Source organism: Cibotium barometz, chromosome 23 (assembly GCF_041138505.1).
Source record: "Cibotium barometz isolate CiBa-2024 chromosome 23, ASM4113850v1, whole genome shotgun sequence".
Taxonomy (NCBI): domain Eukaryota; kingdom Viridiplantae; phylum Streptophyta; class Polypodiopsida; order Cyatheales; family Cibotiaceae; genus Cibotium; species Cibotium barometz.
In genome coordinates, this window is record NC_141068.1 from 1,830,270 (window position 1) to 1,855,845 (window position 25,576).

General features: G+C 44.4%; 1 protein-coding gene across 1 annotated transcript in view; it reads right to left on the reverse strand.

The window, feature by feature from the left end:
- Positions 1-21,830, reverse strand: part of LOC147625532 (Metallo-hydrolase/oxidoreductase superfamily protein) — a 174,218-nt gene extending 152,388 nt beyond the window's left edge. Inside the window, 3 exon segments of the mRNA XM_086817033.1 lie at positions 15,403-15,551; positions 15,703-15,850; positions 21,528-21,830. Coding sequence (XP_086673159.1) covers positions 15,403-15,551; positions 15,703-15,850; positions 21,528-21,788 — 558 coding nt within the window. The 5' untranslated portion in view covers positions 21,789-21,830.
- Positions 21,831-25,576: the final 3,746 nt, after the last annotated feature.

Here is a 25,576-nt window from a genome sequence, read left to right on the forward strand (position 1 = left end):
TGATGAAACATGCATGTATAAGGAGCCTGCAAGGCAACAGGAGCCTGGCAGAGTCATCTTTGATGATGATGGACATCATGGACAACAACAAAGGGCTGTAAATCAGCCATTACAGCAGGAAAACCAGCCCTTAAATGGTGCTGAAAATGGTCCAAATGGACAGCCAGAGATGACAGAAGATATCCCTATGGATATACCACAGTTGGAGGAGATACCGGGCATGATATTTCAGCCTTATGGCATGGAACAGGAGCCACCAATGGGTGATATGTAGGCTGGACAACAACCTGCAAATGATGGTCATTGGGTACGGAGGTCCACAAGACCCTCCAGAGCCCCTGACAGGTTTGTTCCAGGGGTTGACTACTTGATGCTCACTGACTGTGGGGAGCCCTCATGTTATAAGGAGGCTTTACAGAGGGCAGACAAGGCTCTATGGGAGCGTGCCATGAAGTCAGAGATGGATTCTCTGCATAAAAATGGAACATGGAAGTTGGTGCATTTGCCTGCAGGCAAGAAGGTTTTGCCTTGCAAGTGGGTTTACAGGCTCAAAGTTGCACCAGATGCAAAGCCAAGATACAAAGCCAGGTTAGTGGCTAAGGGCTTCAAGCAGGAATATGGTGGGGACTTTGAGGAGATCTTCTCTCCAGTGGTCAAAATGACCACACTTAGAGCTGTATTGGCTTTGGTTGCTCATGATGATCTGGACTTGATTCAGATGGATGTGAAGACTGCTTTTCTTCACGGTGATCTCCATGAGGAGATATATATGCAGCAGCCAGAGGGTTATGCAGTGAGTGGAAAGGAGAAGCTTGTATGCAAGCTGAAAAAGAGTCTTTATGGGCTCAAACAGGCACCAAGAGAATGGTATCATAAATTTGATACATTCATGAAATCTCAAAAATTCAGGAGAAGTGACATAGATCACTGCTTATACACCAAGAAAGCTTTGGATGGCAATCTATTGATCCTCATCTTGTATGTTGATGATATGTTGATTGCCGGGAAATCTCGTAAAGAGATGGATGCCTTGAAGCAGAGGCTGCATCAAACCTTTGATATGAAGGATTTGGGTGATGCAAATCACATTTTGGGTATGCGGATACTTCGGGACAGAAATCAGCATGTGTTGTATTTGTCTCAGAAGGAATACATTGGCAAAGTCTTGCAGAGGTTCAATATGGACGGGGGGAAGAAGACTAGTACTCCTTTGCCTCCATATGTGAAACTCAGTGCTATGGACAGCCCACAGTCAGATAGAGACAGGGCTGATATGGCCAAGATTCCGTATGCTTCAGCTTGTGGCAGTCTCATGTATGCCATGGTTGCTACTAGGCCGGACATTGCATTTGCAGTGGGAGTGGTTTCTAGATACATGGCCAACCCTGGCAAGAAGCATTGGGAAGCAGTGAAAGGTGTCATGAGATACCTGAAGGGCACACAGGATATGTGCATTTGCTTTGGCAAACAGGATGCATTAGTGCATGGTTACACGAATTCGGATTATGCCGGTCATCCAGATAACCGGAAGTCTACTACCGGTTATGTGTTTACATTCACAGGAGGTGCTGTGTCATGGATATCCAGGATGCAGAAGTGCACTGCCTTATCTACTACAGAGGCCGAGTATATTGCAGCCACAGAGGCTTGCAAGGAGGCATTATGGCTATCTCGGTTAGTGGTTGATTTGGGATATACAGGGGATGTTCCATTGTTGCATTGTGACAGTCAGAGTGCCATTCAGTTGGCAAAGAACCCTGTCTTTCATGCAAAGACGAAGCATGTGGATGTGAAGTATCACTTCATCAGAGAGGTGATAGAGAACAAGCAAATTCAGCTTGTTAAGATTCACACGGATGACAACCCGGCTGATCTGTTGACAAAGAGTTTGCCTCTGGAGCGGTTTGCTCATTGCAGACACTTGATGGGCATTGGATGAGGCCAGTTTCAGCCTTGATATGGCCTTGTATATTATCATGTACATGCTGATTTTTTCTTTTCCTTTACTTAAGGGCACTTTGCCTTTAAGTGGGAGGTTGTTGGGGTAAAGGCATAATGCCCACCCTTATAGTGTGTACAAGCCCATAAGTTATAGTACATAGTACACTTAGTACTTTTAATGTACTAAGTGCACTATGTGTACTAGTGCAATATACATGTGTGATAGGGGAGTCACACACTCATATCATTATGAGTTGACTTATCCCCACAACTCTCTCTCTCTCTCTCTCTCTCCCTTGTTCTCTCTGTGTATGTCTCCCACACATGAATTAACCTAACCCTAATTCCTGTTTCTCTCACACAGAAAGAGTATCCAATTGCCTCTTCAAGTAAGCAACCCTTGCCTCATTGCATACTTGGTACATTGCTTCCAAAGTGTCCCATGCAAGCTTTGATGTCTTGCAGGACCGAATGTGCGGAATGATAGATCTTTTGTCCCATGCAAGCTTTGTAAAGGATGGCTGTCGATTGTATCATATTCCTTTTTTTTTTAATAAGCAAGACCGCTCTTTTGTTCTCTCTTCTGTATATGTGTCTTCTTGCTATGTCTTTGTGTATTCATTTCCGTTTCATATGTTATGGTTGGTAGGGTTACCTGTTAAGTCATCGTGTTCTTGCACTGTTCATTAGGCAATCAGTCCAGTAGTTTTCAGTGGCCTGTGCTGTGTCTATTTTTGGTGTTGGATCCGTATCCTCCTGGTGTATGCTGTGTGCATAGCCAGAGACTCTCAATAGATTGCTAGGGGGAATAAGCGATCATTTCCCTCGCCAACACTTTAGCGACCACGATGCTTTTTGCTACTTCTTGTTGTTGCGATTTCGCTTGTTGCCTGATTGCTGTTGTGTTTGAATCTCTTCCCCTTGTTTTCAAACCTGTCCCTCATGTCAGCACGTGAAAGGCGCTACTTGGAGCGCAACCAAGCTCGACAATTCTTGTTCGCCAACCCTGAAGACCAACCCGCCGAATCTAAACCAAAACAACCCACATCCCACTCAAAAGAAGAACCACTCACCCCTATTACCCCAACCTCACCACCACTGTTCATGCCACCTCCACCACCACCACCCCCGTCCCCTCCGCTACAACATGATGCAGCAACCAACTGTCATCGTGAAGTATCCCAAATTCACCGGGAAATCCTCAGATGATGTAGATGCTCACATCCTAATGTTCGACACCGCTTGGCGTGTCAATGTACCCGGCCCGGTGGACTAGCACCTCAAAAAGGCCGCCTTTGACCCCACACTCCAGAAGAGTGCCGCTCTTTGGGTTGCTCAATATGAGTACACTCATTTCCCCACTTATGATGCCATCCGTGATGCATTTCTTCAAGACTGTAGAGAAGAGAAGACATCCCTGCATGTGCTGGATAAGCTGTGCAGGATGAACCAGAAGAGCATGACAATGAAGGATTATGCTGCAAAGTTCCGGAAATTTCTCCGCAGACTGGATGCAACAAATCGGCTCACGGAAGGAATTCTCAATTCTTATTTCATGAAGGGGCTTAGCAAGCAAGTCAAACGATCCATTGTTGGTGCCGACCTGACTACCATCACCATGGAGCAGCTCGTAGACTCAGCTCTCAGAGCAGAGCGGGTGTTGGTAGGCTCTGTCAAAAGCAAGGGCAAGTCCAAGAGTAAAAGGAAGTCAAAGAAGTCCTCATCCAGATCTTCGGACGAGGAGGCTGATTCTGATGGTTCCACAGCCAGTGAGGAATCGGAGGAGGAGGAGGAAGATCGCAAGGCTAGGTCGAAGAGCAAGAAGGCAGGGAAGACAGCCAAGGAACTGGCTAGAGCCATGGCTCAGTTGACCAGTGAAGGTGCAAAGCCCACTCCTATCGTCTGGTCAGGCATTTGGTGTATAAGGTGTCACAATTATGGACATGGAGCCGAGAAATGCGGCTTGAATGAACTCTGGTGTGCAATCTGCAGGACGGCCACACAAGCAACTGAAGCCTACCGATACAATGGCAAGAGAGCCCCTCCGCAACCACTAATCCAACCTTCCGTGGTGGCCGCACTCCAACCCACCCAACCAATGGCTCCGCTAGACCTGTACCACAGACCCCAATTCCGCCCACGCAGAAACTTTCCTCCAAGGGACGTGGCCCGTGCCACAAGGCCCACCTTCACATGCTTTTATTGACATGGCAAGGGCCACCAGAAGTTGGAGTGTGAAATATGGAGAAAGCATAAAACAGAAATAGAGGGAGCCCAGGCTTCTACATCCGGCCAACCCGCAGTAAACGTGGTGGAGATCCAAGCTCTGGATGAGCAAGTAGTAACTCGGCCGACCACACAAGTGGCCGAATCATCAGCCATGGCGGTGACCAGATCCATGCAGCCCAAGACTCCAAGGGCGCAAGAACTGACCTCAGATAAGAAGGGGAAGTAGAAAGGAGTCACCTGCAGGAACAACACAAAGTACGGATGGAAGTATCCACTTGGGTGGAAGAGTAGCAGGCCAGAGAGGCGTTGCAGAAAAAGGACCCGGAAAAACTCAGGCCAAACAGTCAACCGGAATCACAATTCAGTTTCTCGGAGATGAACCCGGAAGGAGAAGGCAAAGTGTCCTCGCCAGTCAAGATGCAACGGCCAATGCAAGGTGCGGAGACACCACGGCCAGAAGGATGTGCGGATGCACAGAAGCGGGTGGATTACCCAAGCAGTCTCACAGAAGCAGAACACTAGCCGTACAATCTATGGGAACATCTGAAGCAGCAGCCAATACACATGTCGGTGGAACAGTTACTCACATTGGTGCCAAGTTTCAGGCAGCAACTGATAGGTTGCTTAAAACCTAAAGAAGAGGAGACGCCGTCCCTTGTAGCCGTTGGAAGCACTGAATATTGAGAAGGTAGATACCCCACCAAGGGAAGCCCCTATCGATGATGAAGCCATCCCAATGATCCAAGTCAAGTTGGCCAGAGTGAATATAGCAAAAGTTCTGCTAGATGGTGGTTCCAGAGTCGATATCCTATCGGATGCAACATGCCGCATGCTCGGGTTGAGCAGATGGGAGCCCACGCCGTTTGTTGTCGAAATGGCGAATCAGCGGCGAGTGCAACCACTCGGATTAATCCGCGAGCTCACACTTGAGGTATCCGGATATAGTTTCCAGATTGCAGTTGTGGTACTCCGGATGGAGGATATCAAAGGCGCTTACCCAATGCTGCTCGGCAGAGCCTGGCTCCGGCAAGCACAGATCAAGCAAGATTGGGACGCGGATATGGTCACTATCCGGCATGGAAAGAAGAAAGTAAACATCTCCGTCGCCAGTAGGCAAAAGGTGGAGAAACCGTCCCGGCCGAAAATAGCCGAAGGAGTCAACGTGCTGGAAGGGCTAGACCTCGACGAGGAGGAGGAGTATCTCCAACAAAATAATAATTTGATCAGCCTGTTTGAGGTTGATGTGGTCCGGATAATGGACAGATATCGACCAAGCATTCCGCACAAGGATGAGGTTCCCAAGGATCAATCCACTCCGTGGACCAAAGGACAAAGTCCGAAAAAAGCAAAAGATTTTTATGAGGTTATGGCTGAGGATGTCACTACTTCGAGCCTACAGCAGCTCATTGCAGCAAAAAAGGCTTTTGACAAAGATCTCAAGCACTCCAAGAAGGTCAAAGAGGATGAATTGATAGAGATGAACCTCGGAACTGATGATGACCCCAAGATGGTCCAGGTCAATGCCAAGCTGGACACTGAGTTCCAAGAGGAAGTCCAGGTGTAGCCCACATCCTTCAAGGATGTGTTTGCATAGAGCTACACCCAGATGAAAGGGATTGATCCCAACTTCTATCAACACCGAATCAATCTAAAGGAGGATGTCATCCTGATCCGAGAGCAAAGATATCGGATGAACCCGAACTACGCCAAAAGGAGGAAGAAATAGACAAGCTGCTGCTAGTTGGATTCATATATCCGATTGATCAGGCGACATGGTTGTCCCCGATCGTGATTGTGCCCAAGACAAACCAAAAGTTGCGGGTCTGTGTAGATTACCGGAAACTGAATGCCGCAACCATCTCAGATCCTTTTCCTTTGTCGTTTACGGATTCCTTGCTTGACGTCGTAGCATGCCATGAGATGTACTCATTCCTAGATGCATTCAGTGGATATAATCAAGTTCAAATGGCCCCGGAAGATCAACAGAAAATAGCTTTTATCACAGAATGGGAAGCCTTTGCATCAAACGTCATGACCTTTGGCCTCAAGAATGCTCCTGCTACATTTCAACGCATGGTCGAGGAAATTTAGGCCAATTTTCTAACCACCTTCATGCGGGTATTCATTGATGACTTCAGTGTTTTTGGCAAATCATCTCCACATTTGATGCACCTACAGCTATGCTTGGCCAAATGCAGACTCTCCAGATTAAGCCAGAATCCAGCCAAATGTGCCTTTGCTATCCAAAGCGGAATGCTATTAGGCCACATCATCTCCAAAGAAGGAATTGGAGTGGACCCAGCCAAGGTTGAGGTGATCCGGAAATCCCCGACTCCAACCAATGAGAAAGAGCTCAAAAGATTTTTGGGACAAGTCAGATGGCACAACCGAATACTCAGATACCTCACCCATGTAGCAGTCCCCTTAAACCAACAGATTGCGCAGATCAAAACACCTTTGACCAAGCAGTTGAGGCAGGCAAATTTCAGCTGGCTAGCGGAATGCGACATCTCGTTCCGGCATCTCAAGCTCATGCTGTCGGAAGCGCCTATTGTCCAAGCCCCAAACTGGGAACTGCCCTTTCCGGTCTTTGTGGATGCCTCTGATGTGGCAATTGGTAGTGTTCTGATGCAAGAGGCTAAAAAGAAATGGTTATGCCTATCTACTACGCCACTCAAAGGCTCTCCGATGCCGAGCGAAACTACTCAACCACACACAAAGAAGCCCTTGGCATGATCTACTCAATCACCAAGTTTCGTCACTACTTACTGGGTAATAAGTTTACCTTTCATGTGGATCACTCCACTTTGTTGTATTTGGTGGATAAGCAGAGTTTAGCAGGTAAACTAGCAAGATGGATGTTAATACTCCAAGAATTCGAGTTCACAATAGTGCACACCCCAGGCACCAATCATACAGTGGCAGATTATCTATCCCGGCTGGAGTCTGGAGAAGCCCCAAGCGGAGTAGCAGATGACCTACTAGATGCTGAGCTGTTCACAACTGACACAGTCATCCCCATTCCCCAGACATAGTATGATGAAATGCTAACATTTGTTGTCACAGGTCTAATGGAGGCATAGTTGTCACGTACGATACCGTACGATACGATACTGTACGGGAAAATACAGTATGATATATAAAAAATTCTTATCTTACGATAAAATACAGTGTTTTAAAAAATTACTTATAAACTTAGGTATTTTCAATTTCGAGATATGGAATATATTAAAAAGGAGGGAAGAATTATAGTACAGAGGAATCTCAAACAGCCATAGACAAGCAAAAACAAGACCATTACTCCCAAAAAAAAAAACTTTTTTTGGAAGAAAAAAATTCAAAAAAAAAACAAAATTCTCCGAAAAAAATCCGTGCGAGTCCGTACAGTATTCCCTACGATATGCCGCCATACGTCATACGGAGACAACTACGGATGGAGGATAATTGTGATATACAGCGAAAGTTTTTATATTGGAAGATCCTGTCACACAAATGCTCACACCGTCTTCTGTATCCTGAGTTTTGTGAGTTTAGCAATCCATTTCAATACTTCAAACTTTAAAAAGATGAGAGAGAGAGATATGATAACTGTACACCAGATTGGGTCCCGAATTACCCACTGAAGGGCCCCCTATCCCGTTAACGAGATAGTATTTGCTTTATTTCTTTAGAGAGAATGACTATGGACTGTAGATAAGCCAAACGCAAGATCTCGGAGGATCGGAGAGTGGCTGATCTGTACACTGCTGTAGAAACACCTCGATGACCTGATCTCGAGCCTATGCACTCTTCCCAAGGGCATGAGGAAGGGCTGCACACCTGAGGCTGAGAGAAGAAGAAGGTGGACTGTTCTACACTATGTTAGAATGCTGAAAACACTTATGAATGCTGTGTTACCTTCACTAGATGACTGCTGCATGCATGGATGATGCACAGAAGGCTGGATGCTGATGCAAACTGTGGATTCAGGGCTGGAAACTGCTGCAAACTGTGGATTCAGGGCTGGAAACTGCTGTGGACAGAAACGCAAACCTGTAGGGAAGCTGCTGAACTGAAAACGCAGGTGTTCTGAGGCTGCTGGACAGAAACGCAGAGGATCTGATGCTGCTGGACAGAAACGCAGGTGATCTGATGCTGGACAGATGCAGAAAACACTGGCTGAAACCTCGCGTTGAACTGGGGCTGATCTGTATGCTGAATCAAGGCCTGAAGTGATGCTGAATGCAGGCTGATTGGATGCTGATAGCAGGCGCCTAGGGCTGACTGAAGCAAGGGGTTCTCAAGGGGCTGGAGAAGCAAGCTTATGAGCTCCAAGGGCTGGATTAGTCTAGGGCTGAAAGCAATGATGCTCCTAGGGCTGAGGAGGAGAGCTCTTAGCACAATGAAGACTGAATGAAAAACTAAGCTCTATGCAAGCCTATTTATACTAAGTGGAGGTTGGTCATTTAATAAAGTTTATATTTATAAATGCCCAATAATACAAATAATGCTAAATAAATACTATTAAATATGGGAAAAATACCAGATAAATCCTAGTAAATTCCCAAAGGCTTCTGGGATGTTCTAAATGATGCACAGGCATATGCATGCATATTATGCAAGATGCAGAGTGCTTTCTAATGCAAACCCTAAGGCTTCTACTGACTCTACATGCACGAATGATTCTCTCCAAGTGGGTTAAGGGACTTGACTGACTGACTGGCCCGCTAAGGCTTAGGAATGACCTACGTAGCTTGTGCCTGACTTATCCTGGACTGAGGATGTACAATGGGGTCACGGCGTACGACAAATATCATCCTATTGGGTTCTAAAACTGTACAACTGCTGCACTTCTGATGATGAGCCATCTTGTCACCATGCACTGAGTGCAGAGTGCATGTGACATTCCCTCCTGATTAGCTTAGCGGCAGGTTCATGGCTTCCAAGTAGGCCACCAATAACTGGGGGTACTCCTGGAAGAACTCCTCGACGAGCCATACGGCTTCGTGGGTGCCTCGATCTCGAAATTTCGTATAGAACTGACGAATCTGTCGACCGGAAGAAGGATCTGCTCAGGCTCAATAACTTCTGCCTCGTCTACCACATCTGGCTGCTGTTCATCTGAAACATCAAACACTTCTGGACCAACATATGGTTTTAGCCAAGAAACATGGAAAACATCATGCATTGTCCAACTGGCAGGCAACTTTAACTTTATTGAGACATCACTTATCTTCTTAACTATTAGAAAAGGGCCGAAACTACGGAATGAAAGCTTGGGACAACGTTTGCCCACTTGTTTCAATCTTTGCTTCATGATACGCAAATAGACCCAATCCCCTTCCTTGAAGTGGACATCTCGTCTAGACTTATTTGCCTGTCTGCTATATGCTTCCTGAGCTTTGGTCAAGTGGTCCTTGACTGACTCAATGATCTCGGAAAATGCTTCCGTGGTTTTATTAGCCTCTAAAGATGGAGACACCATTCTCGTCAAAAGAGAAGAAAAACGGCGACCAAAGGCTGCTTCATATGGAGTCCGTCCGACACTGGATGAATGAGTGTCGTTCAAGATAGCTTGGACCAATGGAAGATAGTGCTCCCATTTGGACTGCTGGTCATGACAGTATGACTTGAGGACATCAAAGGCCAACTGGTTATAAATTTCTGTCTGGCCATCTGTCTGGGGATGGAATGCACTAGACAACTGCAACTTAGTTCCAAAGTTTTCAAATAATGCCCTCCAGAAATGCGAGGTAAACTTGGAATCTCTGTCTGATGTTATGGTGCTAGGCAAACCACAAATTGGATACCAATGCTTGAGAAACAGACGGGCTACGTCCTCGGCTATGGCCGTATGCTTGCATGGGATGAGCATGCAGAATTTACTAAAGCGATCCACAATGGTAAAACACTGAGTGTTACGGGATCCAGTGGATGCTGGTAGAGGCCCTACAAAGTCCATAGATATGTCGATGAAAGGTCTGTCGGGGATAGGCAAAGGTTGAAGTAAACATGCCTTCTTTGTATGGGGAACCTTGACTTTTTGACAAATCTTACAGGCTTGTACATGTGCGTAGACATCACGCCTCATCTTTGGCCAATAAAAGGACCGTTCTAATTTCTCGAGGGTACTGTTGATACCCCTATGTCCTCCAACTAAGGAGTCGACATATTGGTCTTTCATACTATCCCAAGTCCTTCCCCGTGATTTCGAGAATGGTAGCTTCTTGGACTCCCTGGATGCTAGACTTTCGACTGAGAGCATCTACTGGGTTATGCTTACCAGGGATGTATTCAATCATACCTCCAAACTGTTGGAAGATTTGACTCCACCTGGCCTGTCGATCACTCCACTGGGCACTGGGCATAGTCTGAAGCCACTTAAGTGCTTGGTGGTCTGTTTTCACTGTGAAAGCCTGTCCATAAAGAAAAGGCTTCCAATGTTTGAGCGCCGTGATCACACCCAAAAGCTCTTTGTCATATACCGAATAATTCTTTTCGGCAACATCCAACTTTCTGCTATAATATGCCATGGGTCTATTGTCCTGCTGGAGGACTGCACCTATGGCTACATTGCTGGCATCGGTGATGACCTCGAAAGGTTCGTCCCATGATGCTAACTTTAATACAGGTGCTTCTGAGGCAGCTTTCTGGAGTGCGCGGAATGCATCAAGTGCCTTACCTGTAACTGAGACTTTCTGCTTGCGAGTCTTCACCCCCTTGAGCAAGTCGGTAAGAGGTACTGCAAGGTTGGAAAACTGATGGACATGGGTACTATAGGCCTGACAAAGACCTACGAATGAACGGATTTCTTGGGCGGTCTTAGGAATGTCCCAATCTAAGATCTCCTGAACCTTTGATAGGTCCAGTCGAATCCCATCAGAACCGATGATGTAGCCCAAATACTGAACTTCCTTAACACCAAAGATAGACTTTTTGGCGTTTATGTAGAGCTGATTATCTCGCAAAAGTTGCAAGACTTTCTCCACATCTTTCTCATGCTGCTCCGCAGTGGCTGAGAAGACTAGTATGTCATCAAGGAATATGAAAACACACTTCTCAATGTGGACTGCGAAAATCCTAGACATCATCTTATTGAACGTTGCGGGTGCATTTGTAAGCCCAAAAGGCATGACTACGAACTCGTAGTGACCACGCTCTGTCCGGAAAGCTGTTTTTGGAATGTCAGCTTCAAAAATGCGGACCTGATGGTAACCACTCTTGAGGTCGATCTTAGTGAAAAACTTAGCACCGTCTAAACGCTCCAAAATGTACTCTATCCTGGGCATAGGAAACTTATTCTTGATAGTGAGTTTGTTTAATGCCCTGTAGTCGACACAAAGGCGTGCAGACTTGTCCTTCTTTTGGACAAATAGGATAGGTGCAGCAAATGGGGAGGAAGAAGGCCGAATGAATCCGGCTCGGAGAAGCTCAGATAACTGCTTTTCTAACTCGCCCTCTAAAGTCTTGGAAAGAGACTTGTCCTTCTTTTGGACAAATAGGATAGGTGCAGCAAATGGGGAGGAAGAAGGCCGAATGAATCCGGCTCAGAGAAGCTCAGATAACTGCTTTTCTAACTTGCCCTCTAAAGTCTTGGAAAGACGATAGGGAAACCTGCTAGGAGGATCTGATCAAGGGACCAAATCAATGTGATGGTCCTCAAGGCGAGAGGGTGACTGGGCGGGAGATCGTCCCTAAGCATAATGTCCTGGTGTCTGGATAGGAGGTCTGCTAACTGAGGGACTGAAGATGTAAGGGATGCTACTACTGAGGGAGGGGCTGTTTGAGCACGAACATAAAGGAGTGCTCCTTCTGCTCCCTTGCGGATAGCTCGTCTGGCCTGGAGATGTGAAATCAATGGGATGACAAGAATGCTTCTATCCCCCCGAATCATGACAGGCTCAGGAAAACCTTTACAAATAGTAAAAGTGTCCTGCCCCCAATTGGGAATAGGCTCATACTGACGAAACCACTGAATTCCTAAGATCATGTCACACCCCAACAAAGGTGAGACGATGAAATCTCGTTGAAATGAGGCCTTCTGAACTTCAAAGGCAAATTGCTGTGCCTTCTGGGAAATGTGGGTGTGAAGACCAGGTGTAAACCCGTCCACATCCAGATGATATGGGACTAATGTGCAGTTCAATTTATTAGCCAACTGGGGAGAGATGGCGTCTTCAAAATTGCCCATATCGAAAAGGACTACAAATTGTCGGCCCTGGGCAGAGCCATAAGCTCGGATGAGGCTCTTCTAAGCAGCATCGCTCTCACCCTCCTGCTTAGCATCAAATACCACAGATGGCATAGGATGCATGGAAGGTAAAAGTTGAACTGCATTTGAGGTAGTAGGCGGGGCTGGAGGAGCTGGGGGGAGGCTGTGGCAACTGTGGCAGAAGGAGCTTTGGCGGCTTGTGCCGCTTGCCATTTGTGGCAATCCTTCTTACCATGCCCTATAATATGACAGAAAAAACATCTATTTTCTGACTGGTACTTCCTTTGCTCCTCTGGAGGAAGATAACCTCCAGTAATGCCTGCTTTAGCCTTTTCATCAGGGGTTTTCTTAGTTTCTTTATCCTTCTTACCCCCTGAACTGGAGCTATTACTGCTGTCCTTCTTAGCATCTTTAGAAGATGCGGTACCTTTCCCTGTTTGTGCAGCTGATTGCTGCTGCTGGGGTTTGGTACTAGACTGAGATGCCTGCTTGGGCTTGCCCCCGTTAAGCTTCATTTCTTCATTCTGAGCGAGAGTCAGAGCCCGGTCATATGTACTTGGTTCAAAGTTACCAACGGTGAACCGAATGTTAGAGTCCAATCCACGAATGAATTGCTCCATCTTGGCCTACTCAAATAACCCTAAGATAACCCTAACTGCTATGCTAAAGTAATAACCTTACCGGAAAACTGAAGCACTGGGGATCCGTTCTGTCTGAGTCCATAGAACTCGTCTTTCAGACCGGTCATGTACTAAGGCGGGAGAAATCTGGTCTTCAGGTCATGGACAAAGATGTCCCAGTCAAAGGCTGTGACACCTGTGCCCTGGTCTGTATGAATACTAGACCAATGCTGCCACCAAGTGACTGCCTCACCAGTGAGATGGGGAGCCGCTAAGTGGACTTTGTCTTGTGGGTCTGTGATCCTAGCTAATGGAAAATGAGCATTAAACTGATGAATAAATTGATTAACTGATGAATGATCACACTTACCATCATACTTACTGAAGTTTGGTTGACTACGAATGATGGTGGTTGATGCTGCTGCGGGCTGCTGGCTGGTGACACCTATGACTGGGGAGAGCTGAGGAGAGCTGCTGATACCTCAAGTGTATGGCCTCCTTTTCCCGTTGGTGTTCGAGTAACATACGTTCTCGATCAAGCTCATGTTGGTGTTCCTGAGCGGCGAGTTCAGCCTGACACCGGTTTTCGTCGATCCTGCGTTGGGCTTCCTCATAGTCCCATCTTTCTTCTTTTTCTCTTTTCCTTCGGGCCTCGTCCTCTCTCCTTTGTTGTTCCATCTGAAAGAAGAGGGAGATGTAGTCGGGTGCTGCTGGAGGTGTAGAAGGACGTGCTGCTGCTGCCTCCAAGAGTTGGAGACGCTCCATGAGCAGCTGGTTCTGAGCTCTTAGAAGAGCTATGGTGTCTGCTGTAGGCGGAAGAACGAGGTCTCCTTCGGGGGAGACATCTTCCGGCTGATGAGTACTCTCTCCTATAGACATGATGCTGCAGTCGGTGGTCGTGCTGGAACGCAATCTAACCATCCAAGGATGCCCCCACACTAGGATACGGTGTGTGTGGACAATCTGAATCTGATACCAATGTGATATACAGCGGAAGTCTTTGTATTGGAAGATCCTGTCACACAAATGCTCACACCGTCTTCTGTATCCTGAGATTCGCCAGTTTAGCAATCCATTTCAATACTTCAAACTTTAAAAAGATGAGAGAGAGAGATATGATAACTGTACACCAGATTGGGTCCCGAATTACCCACTGAAGGGCCCCCTATCCCGTTAACGAGATAGTATTTGCTTTATTTCTTTAGAGAGAATGACTATGGACTGTAGATAAGCCAAACGCAAGATCTCGGAGGATCGGAGAGTGGCTGATCTGTACACTGCTGTAGAAACACCTCGATGACCTGATCTCGAGCCTATGCACTCTTCCCAAGGGCATGAGGAAGGGCTGCACACCTGAGGCTAAGAGAAGAAGAAGGTGGACTGTTCTACACTATGTTAGAATGCTGAAAACACTTATGAATGCTGTGTTACCTTCACCAGATGACTGCTGCATGCATGGATGATGCACAGAAGGCTGGATGCTGATGCAAACTGTGGATTCAGGGCTGCAAATTGCTGCAAACTGTTGATTCAGGGCTGGAAACTGCTATGGACAGAAATGCAGACCTGTAGGGAAGCTGCTGAACTGAAAACGCAGGTGTTCTGAGGCTGCTGGACAGAAACGCAGAGTATCTGATGCTGCTGGACAGAAACGCAGGTGATCTGATGCTGGACAGATGCAGAAAACAGTGGCTGAAACCTGGCGTTGAACTGGGGCTGATCTGTATGCTGAATCAAGGCCTGAAGTGATGCTGAATGCAGGCTGATTGGAAGAGAGATAACGCAAGGAGAGAGAGAGGGAAAAAGATACTCAAGCCAAGAGAGCAAGTTTGCACCACACAAGAATGATCGTAGTATAATAATACTTCCACTATGTACAATGCTTTTATAGGCACAAAGGCCTTATCTTTTGACCCTATATAAGAGGGTGTTCACACCTAGTGTGTTCACACCACTAAGGACACTTGACCAGACTCCATACTAACTCCGAAATACCCAACAGCATCAATCCAGATAATAGAGGATGACTGTACATGCAAGGTCTATACCAACCTGACGTCAACAATACTAAAACTACCTTGAATCCTTCTTTAAATTTCACACATGGTGTGCGTCCAAATAAAAGATATGACCGCACATAAAAGGTCTATATCCTCCATAACCTCAGTGACCTTAGCTCTCAATGTGTACTATGCTGTTAGGCTATTTGATGACTAGTAGCAACACTCATTTGAGTTTTACTTCGCTAAAAGTTTCCACTCACACGAATAGATGCCATTTTCACATTTTTGTAACCGAGACATGCACCCAATAAAGAACCACTTTGTTAAACTCAATAAAAAATGTAATCAATATTCGAATACATATAAGAAAAACCAATCGCAACTAAATGGAAAGAGCACAGGTATCAACAGCTCCTACCTGAGCTTTCATTGTAAGGTTGAACTTATGCTGTAAACCTTGTGGAAAATGGGGAGAAAAGGCATAGGTAGCTAAGGGTCCAACTCGCATCACCCCTTTGTTTCCTCCAGTGAGAAATCCCCATGCATCTCCCGAATTCAACCATTGGCCTGCTCCTGAAAAAACTCACATTATAATATCCACCTGAGAAAGATGAGGATCCAAATAAGGTGTCACCAAAGAACATTATCCAAACAAGGCAGATTCAAAAAAAAACATGCCCCACAGAACAACAAAAAAACACATAAAAGAAGGTGAGACCTGTTGGTAATACACCCTCTAAACCCAAGTCTGTCATAAAAAAGATCGTGTGAATTGATGGTCCAGGACCATATTCAGGCTCTTCCACAAATTTCCAGTACTTCCAAGGCTGCATCAGCTCCCAAATTGAAAGTAGTTGTGCCTTCAACTGTACAGCAAAAAAACGCATCTTAGCAAAGTACCAATACTGACTTTTTACTAGTGAATCTAACAAGCTCAAACATGACAAGCATGTCAAGACTAAAAATACAACTTCGCATTAACGTTTCCCTACTTCATTTTGAAAAAGTAAAGAAAACAAAAGTTGCTAGTTTTAAAAATTTAGTGGCTCTTTTAGATGGAAAAAGGCAATCAATTGAATGTACTAGGACAATCGATTGAATGTACTAGGACAGGGCTAGAGGTCCCCACTGTTGGGTATTTTAGAGTTAGTCTGGAGTCTAGTCAAGTGTCCTTAGTGGTGTGAACACACTAGGTGTGAAACCCTCTTATTTACGGTCAAAAGATAAGGCCTTGGTGCCTATAAAAGCATGTACTTGGGTCCCTCATTCACATATTATGAGTACCATTCAAGTTGTGCAATCTCTCTCATACTTGAGCTCTACTGCTTCTCTCTCTCTCTCTCTCTCTCTCTCTCTCTCTCTCTCTCTCTCATAGGGTGGAAAAGTGAGGTAGATGGCCCAAAAGTCAAGCTAGCCCACTTGCATGGCTTCACTTTTCCACCCTTCTAGGCTAAAAAACTCGTGGGTTTGAGAGAGAGGGTGTGTATCTACCTAAAAGTAAGTGAGAGTACACCTAAAAGTGGCTAGTGCCCATGAGGAGCCTTGAATGCTCTGATACCAGTTGTTGGGGTTCTAAGGTGGGTGCACACATGTACCATTCATGACAATAAGAGTAGTGAGAGAAGAGAAAAACGCCTTAGAGAAATAGAGCTTGATTATGAGAGAAATGAGATACATACAAGCATGAGAGAAATGAGATACATACAAGCATGAGAGGTGTCCTCTTATATAGGCTTTAGCATAGAGGTTCTAGAATGATCTAGGCATAGTTCCCACATGGCTAAGTAGGAAGTGTGAGCAACATGTGTTTACTCAACAATCTCCCTCTTAAACACATGCTCTAACTTCCTAAGGTTCTCATGAAAGAAGAAAAAAAGTGGTTCATGGTGGTTCTCATATGGATACAACACCTATGACCTACATTGATAAAGATTGGATACAACATTAAGGTTCTAATGTGATTCATGGTGGTTCTCATATGGATTCAACACCAATGATCATCATTGATACAACATAATGGATCTCATAAAGTTAATACATCATCTTCAACTCAAGGATACAACATAAGGAGTTGTCATAATATTCAAAAGATTGACTTGAGCCATTTTTGGAACTCCCTCTAGCATGCTTTTTATTAGAAATAAGAGAGATGGACGGAGTGGAGGATACGGAGGAAACGAAGTGGCTGCTCTCGGTTTCATCAACATGGTCATCATCATCATCATCAGAAAAATTGTGCAAACCTTAGAAAGTTTGAGGACAAAGGTTAATTGAGGACAAAGGCTAATTAAATGGCAAAGTCCAAATATGGATGTATACTTTATTTTTGGCTGAAAGCCTACTTTTGGAATATATCACAAATACCCACACGAGAAGAAGCCACTCACGTTGGGGGGGGGGAAGATTGCACCCAGTCTTGTGTTGCCTTGTGTTGATGGTGATGTATTTCTTTCTCTTGCTCTATGTTTTGATATGTGCCCTTTACTTTTACTTGCCAAGTATGAAATCCTACCCTGTTGAACATGCAAATGTCATCTTTGCCCATGATATGTGTGGTAGTGATTATGCAATGCAAGGGAGGTCCTATCAACAGACTCTCTTGATGGTGTCTAACCTTTTACAATCAAGCAACGGCAATGTAGCAAAATGAATATGAAGTAAAGTAGAGTAGAGAGAATTGGAATGGCTTGAAATGTAGCTAGTCTTGTTACCGCATGTAGCTATCCAATGCCAGGTTGAAGTAGACTTGAGAAGAGCTTCTCCCTCTTGATGTAGAGCCTCGGAATGATGATAAAATCAGCCCTTTGTTTGCTGTTTTGCTGATTTGAAGCTAGCTCCTTTGTGATGTAGAAATCGCCTCCAAAATTGATGTAGTTGCCTCCGATTTGATGTAGACACTATCGGCAATTGAAGCACCATACAATGTGAGCCTTCGGGTAGCTAAATAGAGCATCCAATATGATTATTTGGGGCTGAAATGTGGTTTTAAATCTCTGATAGATTAAAATGATGCAAAATCTTGTGTAGAATTGACTAGTAGCTAGTAACTAGTTAACTAGGGTGGCAAGAGAAAAGGGAAAGATAGCATTTTATAGAGAAGGGAGGGTGGTCATCGTGGAGCGACGCTCTACATGACGGTGCGAGACCTATGGGACCAAATTAAAGCTGGCAGCCTGGAACTGCAATGGATCCCTCAAACTTGATGTAGGTGCCTTTGAGGACAGCTTTAGAGATAGAGATATAGTCTTCTACTCGGAGACTCACCAGGCCCCTGGTCAGATGATGCCACAGGTGACAGGATACAGATGGGAGACCGCTTGCAGAGTAGGGACGAGATCGGTACACAGTAGTAGAGGATCAAGGGGGGTGGCAGTTCTTTTCAGGAAGGAGCTGCAACCGCTTCTACACATCGTTTGGAGAGATGATCAGGCCAAATATATGTGGGTGAGACTGAGGGCCGACACAGGCAGATTCCTGTATATTGCCATATGCTACTTTGCTCCTAGTACATCGACATATGCAGCACCTAGACGGCAGTCTCCTTTCTCTGTGCTAGATGATGACATATGGGAGTTCTCTAGGGATGGAGACATCATCCTGTTAGGGGACTTTAATGCCCGGACAGGCAACCGCCAGACGGCCTTTTATGATAACCTCAAAGGAGATGCTGAGAGAGCTGGACACTCTGGATATGGGATTAGACAGACGCTCACAGGATGTGGAGTGCGCAGAGTATGGGAGATATTTGGTAGATATGGGGACTGCACATGGGTTGGCCATACTTAATGGCTTGCAGAGGTTTCCGTCAGCAACTGGTTTTACTTGCTTTCCACATAGACATGGTGCTAGCACAGTGGATTATGTTATGGCTATGCCGAGCTTTGTTTCATGCATTGAGGACTTCACAATTGGATCTCGGCCCATTGGGGTACTAGTGGATCATGCATTGTTGACATTGACCATCTCTTTTTACTTTACCACAGCTCAGAGGACACGAGGGGCAGATCACACTCGATATACTTTTACTTCAGAGACTGATGCTATCTACAGAGATGGGATTTATAGACGTTGTACATAGAGGAGCCAGGGAGACCTTTAGAGGAGCTGACCCATATACTAACAGAGACTTTACAGGATGCAGCGAGAGAGGCATATCCACATACTCAGCCTGGACAGAGACAGCGTTCTAGGTGTATGCCCCAGAACAGCTGGTACGATGAGGAGTGCAGAGAGACAAGAGCCCGCCGACTGCAGCGGGGGTTTGCTTTGGGAGTCACTACTCGCCGACAATCACGTATTGCCTTCCGGCGCCTTGGGTGAAGGAAGAAGCGGGCCTTCCTTGCTCAGCTAGAGCAGGAATTATACCAGCTGTTCTTGAGCTAGGATTCGAGGGAGGCTTGGCGTTTGTTTCATGAGTCCTCCCCTGCTTTGGCCATCACTTCTACAGAGGTGATGTAGTTATAAAGCATCTCTATATACAGCTCCTGGACAGACACCTTTTCCTAACCCGCCAGCACCATGCCCATAGACATGTACATTCTTTACCGCAAAGATGGTAAGGAAGGCCATTGATAGGATGAAGACTGGGAGAGCATATGATCATGATGGATTGGTCGCTGAGCACTTTATTCATGCGAGACATGCTGGCAGAGCTTCTAGCAGTGATGTTCAATCGTGCTATGTGTGAAGGCTTACGCGAGACTTGGAGTATGTCCACCATCGTGCCTATCTTCAAGTCAGGGGACCCTATGGAGCCAGGGAATTATCGCACTATTATGATTGGTCACACACTAGCACGATTGTATGCATCCATTCTTGTGCAGCAGCTGAGTAGATGGGCAGAGAGAGAGCATTCGAGCAGAGGGACAGGCAGGGTTCAGGAGAGGTTTCTCTACTCTTGACCACATCTTGACTCTGCGGGCCATTATTGAGGAGGGCAGGTCGCATGGGCGACGAATTTATTGTAGCTTTGTGGACTTCTGCAAAGCATTTGATACAGTGCCCACAGCCAGATTCATGAGGCCATTACAGGAGATGGGGGTACCCACAGAGCTCATATGGGGGATTATGGCTTTATATAGATCAGTTTAATCATGATGCCACCCACCCCGACTCATCGAGAGAAGAGAGCATATTGCAACCGAGCACGTGACCCTCTAGCACCATGCACCCAAGAAGTCACCAAAAGAGGACACAACCTCTCCAAAGAGCCCGACATACCAACCCCAAAGATATAGACCCACCACTCACCAGCCTGCAAATACAGGACATCCTCAGATGCCATTGAGATGTACCGACATAGGAGGTGGACATTGTTGTGGTACACCATTCAAGAGGAGGAGGAGCTTTGACTCTCTCTATCTATCCACTGGCTCACGTAGCACATGGGCCCATTTTATTTGGTAGAAGATACTTTTTTCATGTTTCTAACATCCAGTAAAAGCCCAAAGTTTCGTTCGAGGTTCCTGAAACTGAACCTGCGAACACATCCTCTCCAAACCACCCAGGGCTGCATGTGCTCTAGTCAATCTAGTCTCTGTTGCTCTCCTCATCGAAAACACTGGCCCACTGAATACTACCCCAAGATATGTATATGCATCTGTATACTCCACAATCTCCTACCCATATGTAAATGTGGGAGCTGATCGCCTAACCCACTGTAGCGTGGTGTTAAACACCATAACCTTGGTTTTGCCAAGGTTGACAGACAATCCACTATCATGTGCAAACTCATGTAAAGCATCCAGATGACGCTGCATACCCTCAGGGGAGTCAGAGATCAACACAATATCATCAGCATATAACAATAGTGGGATCCATGTACCTGCTAGCTGGGCTCCTCTATCCCCCAATCTCTCAATGTAGTGAGAAGCCTCATCCACATACATACCAAACAATGAAGGAGATAACGGGCAACCTTGCTTCACTCCTATAGTGGAGTGAACCAAAGTAGAGAGTCTCATAAACCCTTTGGGTGTTTAGTGGACTTTGAATACAATCTCCCTCTCTCTCTCTCTCTCTCTCACACACACACACACGCTTTTATAGCATGTGCAATGGTTTAGTTACCTGGCCCTTCTTTTCATTTCTTTGTTTGCAATGGTATTTTGCGAATGCTGGTTTAGTGACCTGGCCCAATTTTCTTTTCATTTCTTTGCTGCAATAGTATTTCAGGGACGCTAGGCCTCAGGATCAGTCTAAAGTTAGATTCTTTATACGTCAATACCTGCTCAAACGATTGTGTCACAAGGTTTACTCAGATGTATGTCTAGCAGACTTTCTGTCTATTCTTCATTTCAACGCATTGCGTCGTGGATTATAGGTATTAACTCTTACCAACACCTACTCATGCCTATGTGAGCCATCGCCTTTTAGATTATGATGTGTATTCCCAGAGTGTTATGTAATTAGCTTGCGAACTATCGTGCAGAATTCTCCTACAAGTCCAGCTAATCCGGAATTTTGATCGTAACGAAGCAGAAACGCACTGAGAACAATTCAATTTTCACTCCAATGAATGTAAGGATGAACAGGAGGAAGTACCCGGCAGACAGCATCGGCAGCATCGAGCCCAATGACTCCGATGTTATGGAGAGCGCAATGGACGACGCGAGCGGCTGGGCAGCTGTCTAACTGGGACTCAGCCTCGCTGGAAGCGGGGCGGGCGATGGCTGCTGCCGACGGAAGATCCCAGAGAGGCACATCATCGTCGTTATGTGGAGGTAGGGGTGGAGAGCAAGGTGTGACGAGGAGACTAAAGTGGGCAGCACCTCTGCGCTTCACTATGAGTGCCACGCGATACATCTTCGAAGCTCTGATGATGCTGTCTTCTCCCACAAAGATGGTAGTGAACTTGGACTTTGTGATATTTTTAATATTAAAAGAATACATATTTGGATGTACAATTTTCACTTATCTAAAAAGAGCCAAAAAATTAAATAAAAAGAAAGTTAATTCATAGATTTTCAAAGACCTTGGATCAAAAACATTTACATGATCCAAGGCCTAAAATTTGGAGAATTTGGTGATGTGATAAGTGACACAAAGCCTTCATTCCAATGATATCTTCTTGCTACCGACACTATTATTCCATTTTGCATTAATGGATTTGCCTCTTCAAGTTGAAGGAGGTAATAGTTTTATTAGATCCTTAATTGGCCAAAAAGTAAAAGTTTCCATAAAAGATACAACGTATGAGAAAACTAGGTAGGCTTACAATCTTTTGAAGTCTATAGTAACAAAACATAATAATTGAAGTACAAAGGGTATTAAGATATTAAGACATCAATAACATTAAGATAAAAGGGATCATATTACATTTAAAGTTCAAGCTAGCATATGCGTTTATCTCAACTATGTTAGTGTGGTATTCAAAATAATTTAAAGTTCAAGCTAGCATATGCCTTTATCTCAACTACGTTAGTGTGGTATTCAAAATAATTTAAAGTTCAAGCCAACACATGCCTTTATCTCAACTATGTAAGTGTGGTATTTAAAATAAGAAAAGATGTAGAAAGAATGTATAAATTTTAAAAGATGAAGGAGCTTGTGGACATAATTAATAACAAAATAAAGATGAGAGTTAGCATCAAAGTATGAACACATCGGAGTCTTAAAAAATATTTTTGGAAGATTATCCAAATAAAGCTACATGAATGGATTTGCAAGGCATAAGAATATGCAAAATGTCATGGAAGAAAAACTATTAGGAAAACTTGAGCTCATGTTGTAATGAAGTAGACGCTAAGGTCAAAATATGTAAATAATGGGCCATGGGCAAGGCTACTATAAATAGGGCCTTGGGTTCATTGTAGGAATCTTTTAGTCATTCATATCTTAGACACTTACATGTACTCTTGACTCATTTCTTGAAGATGGCCTTTTATGGTCTAGGGCTCATGGCAAGCTTAATAGCCATCCTCATGGTGAGAGGTTAAATCACTTAGGCATTATGCACATAACTTCTTTACTACTTTTATGGTCTAGAGCTCATGGCAAGCTTGATAGCCATCCTCATGGTGGTGAGAGGTTAAATCACTTAGGCCTTATGCACATAATTTCTTTGCTACATGTGCATATGGATTTCTTCTATTTTCATCATAATCACATGTATTTCTCATATGTGTTTGATGCCCATCAACAAATGGGTGCTAGATTTAGACTTTATGTGTTGATTTCCTTGATCTTTGGTCTAGATCCATTTCAATTGGTATCAGAGGCAAATAATGGGCCATGGGCAAGGCTACTACCTTAGGTTCATTATAGGGATCTTTTTTGGTCATTCATATCTTGGACACTTATATGTACTCTTGGCTCCTTTCATTTTCATGGCCTAGGGCTCATGGCAAGCGTGATAGCTATCCTCACGGTGAGAGGTTAAATCACTTAGGCCTTTTGCACATACCTTCTTTGCTACATGTGCATGTGGATTTCTTATATTTTCATCATAATCACATGGATTTCTCATATGTGTTTGATGCCCATCAATGGATGCTAGATTTGGAGTTTATGTCTTGAGTTCTTGATATTTGGTCTAGATCCATTTCAATTGGTATCAGAGCTTTGCTTTTAATCCACTCTTTTGAATTTTCTTGAAAATCTTTTGAGTGTTCTTGATTTTCTTGAAAATTTTCACATTTTCTTGAAAATCTTGTTTCATGCATGAAATACTTCAAGATGATCTTACAAGGATTAGTGGGTATAGAGATCATGGAGCTTGACTAAGATTTGATCTCATTTTGGGAAGAATTACATCAAATTTGGAGTAATTTTGATGATCGGGCACAGTTTGAACCAAAAATTGGCTAGGGTGGGCAAAACTTGAAGGTATGGACCTACACATCTCCTTCTCCAACTCCCTCTTCATGTTTTTGCTTCCATGGTGGAATTGAAGCAAATTTTCTGATCCCTAAAGTCTTGAATCAAGCCGTGGAAGGAATTCTCTTGGTTTTGATGCATCAATGGCTTCGAATGGCCCCATCCCATGACTACACGTTTCTCTCCACCAACGGCCCGACGTTGGTGGCATTGAAGCTTGGGAAGGGTAAGCATGGCTGAAGCTTTGCTTATAGCTTCCCAATGGAGTATTTTCTTGATGATTTTGGCCATGAGATTGCCCATGAAGCCGTGTGCATTTTGTGGAATTTGGAGAAAGGAATGATAATATCAATTGCAAAGCCTTCCTTATGATGTAAGATTCCATTTAAGTTAAACTTTACATTATTGCATCAACATTTTGGTGATTTCGGGTTTCTAAGGAAATTAGGGTTTCACCTAAACTTTTTCCAAAATTAGTATCAAGTTTCTCTTTTCTATGCTTTCTTCTCCATATGCATGTGCTCAATGTTTGATTCCACCCAAGATTTAGAGCTTCTTGGCTCTCTTGAATGATTTGGGGTTTTCTTGAAAATTAAGATTTTCAATTAAAAAATTTGAGATCCAGGGTGTTCTCCTATCTCTCCTCTACCCTCTCATATCATTGATTTGCAATAATAATCACAATTTTAGGGTTTTTTGAGAGAAATAGGGTTTTGGGAATTGCCTTCAACATTAGAGTTTGTGGCGGGATTTCTTGAATTTTTAATCCACAATCCTTCTTCCCTTGATCTTCTCTATACAATCATGCATTTCTTGATCAATTTGGCCAAGGGCATTAGGATTTTGGGAGAAAACAGGGTTTAGGGCAAAATTCTTGCATATCATTGGATTTTCATCATTCCCTTGCATATAGCTTACATTGCTTTGAGCCTCTACTTGCTCTTTATCATTCCCACACATTTTATCAATCATTTTACCCTATACATGCAAAGAAGCCAACAATTGGATTGAAAGAAGAGAAGAGTATGCAATCATTGATGTTTCTTGCATTTGTTATACCTTGGTGAGGGCATTGTTTGTTGCTCTTTTATTGGATGACTACTGCAAGTCTTGGAGCAAAGGATTTTGATTTTAAAAAAAGGATACAATGAGCATAATGTAAGCATGATTACATGCTAAAGTTGTAATGCACATGAGCAATGAGTACATGCTTGGAATTGTAAGCCATCAAACACTCTACTCTCTTTACATTGTTAGATTCTCAATCAAATTGTACAAGTTCATTCAAACAAGTACGAGAATCAAGCATGTTGAGAAGGTACCCTTGGCATTGGTGGAGAGGCCAAGGGGAAGCATGGCTTGAACTCTACTTGTCGTGAGTGCTTTTGGAAAAGCAGCAAGGAGGGGGATTAGGTACATGGTGTTCAAGACATGGCCTCAACTCTTGCCATCAAATTTCAAACTTTGGTAAGAAGGTGAGAAGGCTTGGCTGGGAGATCGACAAGCAAGAGCTCTCCATCGACTTGTTACATCAAATCAAATTCAATTGACAATTAATGGGATTTTGCAAGGATGCATAGTTGGCATTATTTGGCACATTGGTATTGAGATACAGATTGAGATTGGCTCCTAAATGCACCAAGTTCATGCCAAAATTTTACCAAAATCTATTCAAAATGCCTTGATTGGATGCGGTTGACAATTCGATATAATCTACAGTTTTTAGAAAAGTGTGATTCAATCCCAGTGGTTTTGTACTGAACCTAAATTGAACA